The 13958-nt window shown below is 32.4% G+C and overlaps 1 protein-coding gene across 1 annotated transcript in view; it reads right to left on the reverse strand.

The window, feature by feature from the left end:
• LOC144439017 (uncharacterized) overlaps positions 1-13958 on the reverse strand; it is a 32714-nt gene that overhangs the window by 14073 nt on the left and 4683 nt on the right. The window contains exons 3-6 of the mRNA XM_078128258.1: positions 8234-8456; positions 7545-7578; positions 6735-6800; positions 2878-3025 (exon numbers count right to left, since the gene is read on the reverse strand). Of these exons, the coding sequence (XP_077984384.1) occupies positions 2878-3025; positions 6735-6800; positions 7545-7578; positions 8234-8456 (471 nt within the window). The remainder of the gene's footprint in view (positions 1-2877; positions 3026-6734; positions 6801-7544; positions 7579-8233; positions 8457-13958) is intronic.

The raw sequence follows: 13958 nt of genomic DNA on the forward strand, positions 1-13958 counted from the left end.
AATGACAACTGCATCTTGGCCTTCAGAGTTGAAATTTGAAATCCCCACCCTGAAACATTTATTCATAGATAGGTCTTTATATGCAGAAATGTGTATGCATTTTGAAAGATATTTTGACAATAAACCGATATCTAGTTTGCAAACCCTACGTATTGAGAACAAATGTCTTGAAAACATTCCAAGAAACTCCATCCCTTCCTTGGTATCCTTAATACTTAATAATGTCTATTTTAAAAATCCAGTTGATATTTTTGAGTTCATAAAATTATTCCCAAATGTAGAAGAATTGTCATTCACTGCAGTACAACAATTGACGAATAGATTCATGATAGACTTACTGCCAACATTTTCTCATTTACAAAAGTTAACTCTTGTGGACACGAAAATAAGTATAATTAACCCAGAAGCATTTAAAATTCTCAGGAATCTGACATTTGTGAGAATTGAGAATAATCACCTTGACTGCTCAGAGTGTAAAATGAAGGGATTTCTGAACTGGGTGAAAACTGACAGAAGAGTGCAGCTAACACCATCGTCAATCAAGTGCTTAGACCCATACAATATGCTGGGAAAATCAGTACTGACTTTGACCTTTGGATGGAAATGTAATCTAGCATTCATGATTTCAGTACCAATTGCTTCTGCGCTTGTCTTTTCAGCAATTTGTATTGGACTTTGTGTTCATTTCCATTGGTATGTACGCTATTGTTGTTTCCTCATCAAACTAAAGCGTGGTGGTTATCAACTCCAAGTCAATGATGAGGAGCAGCCATTGAATATCAGATATGACGCATTTGTTTGTTACAATGAAAATGACAGAGATTGGATCATGCAGCAATTAGTTCCTCATTTGGAAAATATTGATTTGCCAAATTTCAATCTCTGTTTACATGAACGTGATTTTATGCCAGGTATTGATATTTTTGACAACATTCTTGAAAGCATAGAGACTAGTCACAAAACTATGTTGATACTGTCACCTGGCTTTGCACAAAGTGAGTGGTGTTATTTTGAGATGAGAATGGCTCAAGATCATTTATTTCGACAGAGGAGAAATCTTCTCCTCCTTGTGTTGTTACGTGAAATTCCTGATAACGACATGCCGCGAGTTTTACGAAAGATGTTACTAACCCAGAAATATATCAAATGGACTGAAAATAAAGTTGGTCAGAGACTTTTTTGGGAGAAATTAAAAGTTGCACTAAGATCTGATAATCGAGTTAACAGAGTAGCAAATATTTAGCCATTGCATACAGGGTGAGGGGTTGGACAAGTCAAGTAGATGTAACGTAGTAAAAATGTCAAACTTTACAAGAGTAGAAATTATAAAGCTCAACTATTCTGGTAGACTAACTTCAAATGCTGAAACTTTTCTAAAATGCGTTAAATTTTAGCATCTATTTCATTTTGTATTAATTTTCTTTACAGAGATTTTGTGTTTGATACCATTTTGATTGTTAATTTGTTCACTATGTATCTGCATTAGACTAGTTCAAGTTTATGACATTTTTCTTCTTTTTGATTTCAATAAAACTAATTTTAGTATGATCATTAATGTGTGCCCATTCATTTGTCTTTTGTGAGATAAACAAATTTCTGTTTGAAAGCAATGAAAAAAACACTTGCATCATGAAGGAAAAAAAAAAAAAAAAAAAAAAAAAATCTACCTACCCCACCTATTCTAAAATCAAGTTGAGCGTAATTGGAACCACACAATTGTTTTTGGACTTCATATGTGTGATTTTATGACAAAAACTTCTAAATCAAGTGATTACAAAACTGAAATAATTCAAATCACAAGACCATGTGGCAAAATATACAATGAAAATGTAATACACCACATTGATTTTAATTGACACAAATACATGTAGTATTATATATCAGGTAATCCGCAGACAAGGAGAAACTGTGGGTAAATCCCAACAACCTATACTCATCTATCAAAATAAGATTATATGTAAATCTAACTGACAGGTCAAACAGAATAATCCTGGATCCTGAAAGGTTACACTGATTGTATTACAGCTATGATATCACAGTCAGTAATAGAATACATTGTTATATTTGTATGTTTGATTACCTACCAAAGATAATTTTATAAAATAAACAGATCCCTTTTGTATTCATATAAACATCTCTATCCAACAGTGCCAATATCATATATGAATATCCTTTCATATCCGTCAATCAAGCGACAATGTATGTATAAAATTCCAGTACAATATATCATACATACATGGTGACTACAGCTGTTATTTTATTAAAATATTTCATTGATTATTGAAATCTTCTTTTGTGACAACGGCTGTTCAGTTTTATAAGATCTCCACTGGCCTCATACAACCCATCATGTACCAGATTGCATGTAAATTATATTCACAATGCACAGACAGATAGAGAGACATACAGGAAATGCCACCAAATTTCATCAAATAATATTAATAACACGATGACACACGTTTATATGCTGTTTTATTGTTACCACTGGCACAGAGCTATAGTGGCACTACAGTCATAAAAGTAAATAGACAAAGATTTATACAATGTACATAAATTCATACTGTTACAGTAGTATTACACACACACACACACACACACACACACACACACACACACACACACACATACATACACATACATACATACATACATACATACATACATACATACATACATACATACATACATACACACACACACCATTAATACATACCTACACATACACACACCAACACTGAGTGATTGCGCCAGATAAATACACATACACATACATGCACACATACATACACACACACATGCACAAACACACACACACACACACACACACACACACACACACACACACACACACACACACACTGACAAATTCAAACTTACCTAAAGATTGCCAGCTTGTGTAGTTTTCTGATCATTGTAAGTAATGCCAATGGAGGTAGTAATATAAATAACCACTGGTACATGTGTAATTCGTAGATGAACGTTGATAAATTTTCTGTTATAAAAATCATGTATGCACAACAAAAACCTGAAAGATAAAATATGTTTTTTGTCAAATTAAATGTAAAAAAAATTAAGAAATTGAACTCAAATTTGAAGACAAACAAACACACATACATACATACGTATGTACGTACATACATACATACATACATACATACATACATACATACATACATACATACATACATACATACATACATACATACATACATACATACATACATACATACATACATACATACATACATACATACATACATACATACATACATACATACATACACACATTCATACATACATACATACATACATACATACATACATACATACATACATACATACATACATACATACATACATACATACATACATACATACATACATACATACATACATACACACATTCATACATACATACATACATACATACATACATACATACATACATACATACATACATACATACATACATACACACATACATACACACACACATTCATACATACATACATACATACATACATACATACATACATACATACATACATACATACATACATACATACATACATACATACACACACACATTCATACATACATACATACATACACACACACACACACACACACACACGTACGTACGTACATACATACATACATACATACATACATACATACATACATACATACATACATACACACACACACATACATACATACATACATACATACACACACACACACATACACACATACATACATACATACATACATACATACATACATACATACATACATACATACATACAACATACATACATACATACACACGTACATACATACATACATACATACATACATACATACAGTGTACATACAATGTACATACATACATACATACATACATACATACATACATACATACATACATACATACATACATACATACATACATACATACATACATACATACATACATACATACATACATACATACATACATACAGATGGACAGACAGACAGACAGACAGACAGACACAAACAATGGTATTACCAATAGTTTCTCTTTTTGAAAGTGAAATTGATCAAAATACTAGAAGCTGAATTACTGTAGAGGTTTCATCACCAACACTATCCTAAATCTGTGAAAGACTTGACTATTAATTTAATGGGATAAAGGAAATATATAAATGATTTTTAGTTTTTGTTCTGAAAATGTCAATTTTTTGGGCTAATTTTACTACATATAAAATAGACATAGAAAAGATATACATTGTAACTGTAATTAAATTGTCATTAATTCATCATGTGATGTTATTAAATTTAATACTGGTAATTAAAAAGAATAATTAGCAATTAACAATGGACAATTATTACCTATGTAGGAGACTGTAATTATGTCAACAATATAGATGCCTTAATTAATAATGAAATTATGTGTGAACTGTACATAATATTATAATTTCATTTTTATTTATTTCTATAATATCATATTTTATGAATGTTAATTCCCATCATTGACACAAATACATTTCAATTCACCACTGTATCTAGACGTGTGTTTGATAGCAGAATTGGCAAATGTTGGTTAAGAAAGGCTAGAACTAGCTTTAACACACAGCTTTTCGGGTACAATCTATCAATACTAAATAACAAAATTTACATATTAATGAGTTTTTGACATTTCTCTTTCATATCCAAGATATTATTTGACTGAAAGCAATATTAATTACCTCATCTACTAACAAATGCTAATATACCTTTAATACTGGAGATAGTGCAGTTCAAATCAAGTCTACCATATTGTCACATACATGATATACAACTGCAAATATACACTTTGACAGACATTCTAAATTTAGAGATTGACACACTCTTCTATGTAAATGAAGTTGATACAAGTAATGGTACTTGGAATCATATCCAGAGGGTCGACTTCCCTACTACGTCATTGACTGACGTACGGGTTGATAACTTTTCAACCCTTAGCAACCATTATCATACATGCTGAATGAAATCACTTCATTTCAAGTTATTCTCTCACAGAAATGAAACACCTTGGTGTGCAGTATTAAGCACATCATTATCACTTTTGAAAATTGTCAATTGTCATTCCTGACTTAATCTACTCATGAAAGAAGGTGTAGTTTTGTTAAGTGACACAGTCTGTAAGTGTAAGTGACGCTGTATCTTCCACTGAAGCCTGAACACATATATATGATTTACTTATCTAGGTCCAAATCTGTATCAAAATAGCATTGAAAGGGGTGCTTAACCCTTTAAAGCCTGATACCCTATTTTTAGGATGTAATTACATAGAGTTACAGAAACCAAGTCATTAAAGCCTGGTACCCTATATTTAGGGTGTAATTACATAGAGTTACAGAAACCAAGTCATTAAAGCCTGATACCCTATATATAGGGTGTAATTACATAGAGTTAGAGAAACCAAGTCATTAAAGCCTAATACCCTATATTTAGGGTGTAATTACATAGAGTTAGAGAAACCAAGTCATTAAAGCCTGATACCCTATATTTAGGGTGTAATTACATAGAGTTACACAAACCAAGTCATTAAAGCCTGACACCCTATATTTAGGGTGTAATTACATAGAGTTACAGAAACCAAGTCATTAAAGCCAGATACCCTATATTTAGGGTGTAATTACATAGAGTTACAGAAACCAAGTCATTAAAGCCAGATACCCTATATTTAGGGTGTAATTACAGAGATATAGAAACCAAGTCTTTAAAGGCTTAATTACTTTTAAATATTTTTATCAGGTCATAAATTATAGTACTGATTAGTTGTTGTATTGCAAACCAAGGGTTCTAATTACTGACATTATAATGTTTCACATGTTAAGGCTGACAGGCTTTGACAAATTGTCCATTTGCTGACTGAACAGGTGAAGCATTATTCGTAAATAATTAGAACCGTTGGGTATGATACAAATATCAATTACCATATTACTCTGAAAGATGTGGTTAGTATGATGGCAACTTACATTTATACACTGTCACATAAACTGTAGTGTGTTTTTATTAATTTTTAGTTACCAAAACAATCGTTGTCACAGAAACTGTAGTGAATGTGTTTTTAATAAATTTTAGGTACTAAAAAATCATTGTACATGTATTAAATAATATAACTTCTGTATCATAAATTATCAGCATTTTTGAGAGTTTTACTGACTATATCCTTTCTAGACATGATTCAATGTGTCTTTGTGGTTGGATTCAGAATATTTCAATTTTAAATGTATGTAACCTTAAAAGCAATAAAACCCAGAAAGAGACATTTCTGATGTAGTCAATAGAGTGACTGAATTGAATTGAATGTTACAGACTGTATACTGCCCAAAAAGTATCAAAGCAAGCCACTTTTCAATATTAGTTTGTTCTGTAAACAGTTTCTCCCCTCGTGTTATTAAGAATTTAGAATGAAATAAGGTAACATTTGCATGAGTGAAATAATACTCCCCCCCCCCCCCCCCCCCCGATTACAATTGCTACACTAACATTCACATGTCATGTTTATACAAAATAGTAAATGTCTGTCAAAATTATACATGAGTACCTTGCGCTCACATGATTTTATATATAAGAATAATCACACCCTCGTTTGCATACAAGTATGCAATAATGTTTTCGGTATTACACTGCAGTGCAAGTACCACTTGTACATCATACATACGCAATGTAAGTAATTACTGGTACATGTATCTACCTACCTATCTGAGATATGATTATAGCAGTGTCTACCATTATCTGCCCAGTACTACCCATAGCATGATAACCTGAAAGACAACAAGATTACACTCAGCTGTGAGAAACCATGGTGACCAAATACCAAATGGATTAATTACGAATTACAAATCATTTTCCAATTCTTTTTTTTTCAGTTGATGAAAATTAAGATAAGTCATGGTTTTGCCTCTTTGATTTCAGAGAACGTAATTGACTTAAAAGCCCGGGGAAATAAATCAATCTCAATTATAATAACATGTAACACAAACATTATGTAACTAGACAATATTGTATAGTACTAGTCTGTCATCTGTAGCTCTTGTGCTGCAGGGCATAATCAGGAAAAAATCTCAGTCTTAATTTGAATGCTATACATGTACATACATGTACGCTGAATACAATGAGAACAAAACTAGTAAAAAAACCAGCCATACACTTAGTTGCAACAAAGCTAAGGATACATGTTGTAAAGGGATACATGTAGGTTACAATTAGAACTAGGATGAGACCCCTTAACTTACACCTGATTTGTATCATCCACTATGAGTTAACACTGTTGTGATGTTTGTCACTATATCGCATTGATTAAAACATTCACAATGTCAAATATCAAATCGTTAATTTTTCTACCTTATTCTCTGATGTTGTAATGAACATGATATATTTTGAATAGCTTAGACATATAATTTCGATACACCTGCAAATTATAAATCGGAATCAAAACAGTAAAAATACCCAAAGCTGTGACTGTGATAACTTCACTAACATCATGACAGAACTAAAGGTTTTCTTACCAACATCGCCATAGTCTATTTCCCTGATTGTTTTCTGTGGAATTGATAAGAACATTTAGGTTCAGAATTACACAAAATCAATGCCATTCAAACAGAAAATATGGAATTTGTTCCCTGGTCATTCTGTGTCACAATCCAGGTCTATGGCAATAGTTCAGGAGTACTTGAAATATGAGTCATAACATTCAGAATCACGTTTACTTTTCTGAGCATATTTATGATAATATTTGAAATGCTCATTCACTTGACTACCTATGACTGTTGTTATCTTTCAAAAAGATGCCGTTTAGATGTTGCCAAGAGTGAAGCCATTGTTGCTAAGCATATTTATGTTCATTTTTGAAATGCTCATTCACTTGACTACCCACGACTGTTGTTATCTTTGAAAAAGACACCGTCCAGATGTTGCCAACAACAAAGCGATTGTTGCTAAGCATATTTATGTTCACTTTTGAAATGCTCATTCACTTGATTACCCATGACTGTTGTTATCTTTGAAAAAGACACCATCTAGATGTTGCCAAGAGCAAAGCCATTGTTGCTAAGCATATCAATGTTCACTTTTGAAAGCAGCAGCTTATTGATATAATGTTCCCACAAATACCTTAAACTTTTACAAGTTAAATCCTCCTCTGCACAAATATGTCCTTGAGAGAAAGAGGATTTTAATTTGCGACCTTTGACCTTACCTTATCTACATCTTTATCCACCTGAGGGATGTGGCCATTCATTTCAACATCTTCTTTACTACTGCTACCATTCATAAGCTGTTCTTTTTCAATGGTATTCCCTTCATATGGTTCCTTATTTTGTCTTTCCTTTGGTACACTACTGTTTCCACCTAATTTTCCGGGTGGTTCTTCTCCAAGGATTTTATATTTACTGTCTATGATTAGTAACATGGCTCTTACACTGTGGGAAAAAATTAAAAAATGTCCACATGAAACAAAAATAGGCTAAATTTAATTCCACTTTTTTGAAAGTTGTTCGTGGCATTTATTGACATATTACATTGTTTGTGTTACACAGGAACACAGTTGATATAGGCATAGCCATAGCTATACTTGTACGAGAGAGAGAGAGAGAGAGAGAGAGAGAGAGAGAGAGAGAGAGAGAGAGAGAGAGAGAGAGAGAGAGAGAGAGAGAGAGAGAGAGAGAGAGAGAGAGAGAGAGAGAGAGAGAGAGAGAGAGAGAGAGAGAGAGAGAGAGAGAGAGAGAGAGAGAGAGAGAGAGAGAGAGAGAGAGAGAGAGAGAGAGAGAGAGAGAGAGAGAGAGAGAGAGAGAGAGAGAGAGAGAGGCAGGCAATAATGTAGCTCTGTTTTTATTTACAAATATACTTTTTCATTTTTTTAAATATTCTATTTTGTGTGACTCAACATTGTTTGTTTTAATGTTTATCAGTTTTACAAAGAAAAACAAAGCTACAATTCTTATTATCAAACAAGGCTATCTAAAATCTCTCGGCAATTATTTCCATGGTTTTCTCATAAAAATAGTCAATTCCCTAGCTTCAATACCAAAATGCATTACGTAAGTACTCGAATCTGTTCATTTTCTCTTCAAAACACCAATAAATACTCGGAACCGCTACATTGGAGTCCTTCTCCGGCAGCAATTATGCTGTTGTTTGAGTACATGGAGCATGTGCAGTATTTAGTCAACATGTCCACCGAATGTAAAAAGTTAGCTGAAATGTCAAGAATATAGTATGATTTCCACTTGAAAATAACATTGAGGAAGTATTAATCCGATCAAGAGCGACACATTTATAGATAATGTCATAGGATATGCTCAACTTTCAAAGAGGTGAGGGATATTGTCTACAAAAAAACAGTTTGACTATATGTGTTCAGGATCCTGAACACATTTTTGATAGGAGCTTTAAATAAACACAATAGATCTGTAGTGGTTCTAGCATAGGACCAAGATAGAAATAGCAAAACTGCTACAGTACTGCATCTAGGCTGGTACCAGCATATATATCATATATCATCTAAAAATATGTCAAATTCATCTAAAATTGAAAACGAGAATGTAAAGGTTACAGCCCTGCATATCATTTCCCAATCATTGACCTTATTCTTAAGGTTATGGGGCAGCCGGTATTTCTACAATCTCTTATTATTTTTTAAATGGATATAAGCTCTGACCCTTGACCCTTCTTACATACCATGTGTATACATTATGGTTTTGTATATAGCAGATGGTGTTGTATCTCTTACTGTAAGAGTACATATCTTTTTATATTTGTGTACGATTTAAAAATTGTTACATTTTTTGATAAGAAGGGAAATCAATCCTTGTAACTTATTAGACTTGAAGAGACCATCCCTAGAGAAAGTAAAATGTATAAGAAAATGTAAATTTAATATTTACTAGACTTTCCCCATCTCTATTCCTGGGTTTTACAACTTCAAAAAAACATACATAATTGAAAAAAAATTAAACTGTATGTGCCCACATTTGAAAATTTAGCGAATGATTTAAAATTCATATCTTTAATGACTAACGATAATATTTTTACCAATGTCGCACAATATATAAACATATGTTCAGATATGAGACAGCAACACCTATTCTTACAACTCATTTAACGCATTTAGTATGTTTCAATTTTATAATAGATTGCTATTGTTATTTTTTATTTTTTTTATTTTATTTTTTATTTATTCATTTTTTTACTTTATTCATTTATTTATTTATTTATTTATTAATGTATACTTTAAATTTCATTCATTTTACTTCTTTCATCTGTGCTTTATAACCTTTAGTAATTCCTCTGGAAATTATTATGTGTTCGAATAAATTACATAATGTACTACAGGAAAGTCTTGTGGACTCCAGACACGTGTTACATTTTGAATATTTCATTTCTCTATATAAAATATTATGTCATGGCTGCATAAATTCCTATCTGTCAGACTTGACAGTTTTCTGTTTTCACATCATAGAAATCAGGTGGTTTATGTTTATCTTCAAAACTGACGATTCCATTCATTTTGGCAGTATGTAAGTTTTAGGCAATATTTATCAGGTAGATTTTAATGGGATAATGTAGACTTAGACTGGCAACATTCCCTTGGGAGATTTTAATATTTCTTTTAAGTCTCATTATAATCTTCATATATTTCTGAGTTTGGAATTCACTTTAGTTTTTATGGAAAATGTTGTATTTGACTGTTTTAAAAATAATTTCCCAGTTACAAATCTGGGCTACACATTCACACAACTATTTGAAATCACTCATTGGGTTATTAATTCATACAAAAGAACACAGTGAATGGTTTTTAAACAAAATATTCAAATAAAGTATGATAAATGCCTGGAGATAAAACTATATACATATCAACTACAAATACAAAACGTGGTGTAGTACTATGCAACTATAGCCTAAATGTATATCAGGAATCTGAAAAAGACAATGACAAAATTGGCCTTGTTTTCACTGAACGGAATAAATTTTTAGCAAATATACTTTCCAGCTGAGCAAGAAAAATTTGACTATCCTATGTTTATAAATTTGATAATCATATTTTTACATGATCTAAAATTTACAGATGATGATTGATGTGGAATGGTTGAAACATTACACTGTCCAAAGCATAGTACCTACGTAGGGTCTCGAATTAAAGCCGATTATGTAGAGACAACATGTTGCCTTACATGTAACACACAGTATTACCCCACTAATAACAGACTAAATCCGGTATTACCAGTTCAATTCAAACCCTCCAACCTTCTATTTTGATATGCTTCAATGCTTCAGAAGAGAGAGAGAGAGAGAGAGAGAGAGAGAGAGAGAGAGAGAGAGAGAGAGAGAGAGAGAGAGAGAGAGAGAGAGAGAGAGAGAGAGAGAGAGAGAGAGAGAGTGAAAGAGAGCGAGAGAGAGGTACATGCACTTAACGAAAATGTACATATTTATTTTTCAAGAGAAATGTGTTAAAGTGGATAAAACTAACTGATTGCACAAAATAATTATGGTTAGTAAGAAATCTCTTTAAAAATTGACAAATAATAACCAACCCATTCCAAGAAGTTATTAATTTGACAAATTATTGACAATAATAACCATAATTTAAACACCCCATTATTACAACAGTACATATATGTATATCACGTGTTGCTGACACGTACATACTATCTGTACATGCATACTTGGGTAAGCTATCAATTTGAAATCTCTAGGCCAGTGACTCAAAAAAACCTATATAAACACCATACGATAAATATACATTGAACACAGCATTCTATTGTTCTGTTCTTGTAATTTGCATCTTTTCCTTTTGTGGTGTCCAAAATACTAATTGTGTAAAATTGGTTTTCAAGGTAATAAAATCAATTGTCTGCAGACGTCAAACAACTAGATTTCTCACCCTATCATACCACAATTAAAATCACAAACCCGAAGAAAAAATAATCGCTTGGCTCGGCAAAAATCTTACCAACAGAGATACTAGTAATGTATTTGTCAAGCAAAACAATAAAATGTACCAATGTTAGTAAGGTTTTTGTTGAACCAGGTGATAAAATGTAGCACTGTTGGTGAGACTTTTAGATGATAAAATGTACATTGTTGCAGTGTTAGGCCTACCAACAAAATTGTGTGGTTCCAATTACGCTCAATTTTAGAATAGGTTAAGGTAGGGTAGGTAGATTTTTTATTTTATTTTTTGTATATATATATATTTTTTTTCATATGCGAGTGTCTAGTTCAGGTACATGTAGTTATGTGTTCCATTGTTTTCCATGGCTTCTGTATTATTGGTTTCTTCTCATCAGATGTACAGCCATTACAGATTGGAAGAACAATTTTATATTGTTTTTTTAAGTTGATGTCAGTTTCTGCATACACTATTTAGAGTATTTCTTACGATACTTAACAATTTTCATGATTTCATTATTTTTTCCTCGAATACGTAAAAAAAGTTTAGGGTTAGCAGTGAAAACTAGGTATGGTCGGGTAACCAAAACCAAATAATTATTTTTAGGCCTTAGTAAGATTTTTATCGAGCCTGCTTTGTTTCAGGTTTTGTGATTTTAATAAAATTTAATTGTAAAATCTTAAGCTACTGCATACATGTACACAATTTTTGTCTATACAGGTGAATATAAACTAGAATCCTCCACACCAAGCCTTTCTGTAAAACAGGACAGCATGGATTCCAGACCCAGTAAAATGTATATATAACTATACACACACAAGTATAATGCCTACTTCTTTGCCTCCTCTATCATCTTTTCTATGGAATATCACTGTCTAGCATTCCAGCTAACCCTAACCTTTGCTCTTGACAAATAGTCATGAATTTTTTTTTTATAAAGTCTGCAGTATCTAACAATTTCATCACTCCCAATCTTTGCTCCTGACTGGACATCTATCAAAATGATACTTTATGATATTCCACATCGACTGACATAAATTAATATTACATCATCCAACTGTCAGCTAATCACGATAACAATAATAATTAATTTAGAACAAATTAGTGAAAATATTAATTTAATTAGATTTTATTTTTGTGTCAGAAAGTGAATTAATAACCCAAGCCAAGGTACAAATTGATATTGATATTATTTTGCAAAAATAGGTCTCTCAATCCTCACATAAAAATCTTGAGTTTTATACATTTAACACTTATTTGCCTCTTGTATTTCTCAAGTGCACTGACCTACAAAATCACAGCCTCTAGAAGATGGATGATGAGAAACACAAGGAGAATGTTGACCTCTGACCTACCACATGAATTGATACATGTAATTTAGTCTAGTGGGAGTTTTGTTTATTGTAACATTTGGTGACGTGGATAGTGATTGCAGACATCTTACATGTACATGTACTACCCGGTAATGAATAACAGAGAATGCAGTAATACAAACTGAGTGGATAACATGCTTTTAGAAGCCTTGAATACAGACAGAGGGCTATATATAAAATATTGCAATGTACAGAGTCTATGTTGTTAGTAGTTCATACTTCGCATTGAAGCACCCCTTATTTAAATCAACAACAACAAAAACACTAGCACTGTAGCAGTAGTTGTAACATGAGCCGGGAAACTTGGCTATATTTGACTCGACATACTGAGAAGACCCAGACAGTCAAGCCAAATGACCAAGTCTTTGGACTGTAGTAACATATATAATATATCCCAGGATCCAATCATGTGGGGATTTTTGGCTGTCAGTGCCTTTCCCCTACCACACCTGTCATTTTGCTGGCGACCATTTAATTTTAATATTTGGCCAGAAGGAAGGTGCAATTCTTATTAGGTTTTATATGTTTTCCCACTGTGAGGTGACATTGTCAATGGAGTAATATGTGGTGACATCAATAGCATCACCACATGATTAGAACCAACTCAGAAAGTTGAGCTTTATGAGGTAACCATAATCACAGTATTCAATTAGGGTTGA

Source organism: Glandiceps talaboti, chromosome 8 (genome assembly GCF_964340395.1).
Source record: "Glandiceps talaboti chromosome 8, keGlaTala1.1, whole genome shotgun sequence".
Taxonomy (NCBI): domain Eukaryota; kingdom Metazoa; phylum Hemichordata; class Enteropneusta; family Spengelidae; genus Glandiceps; species Glandiceps talaboti.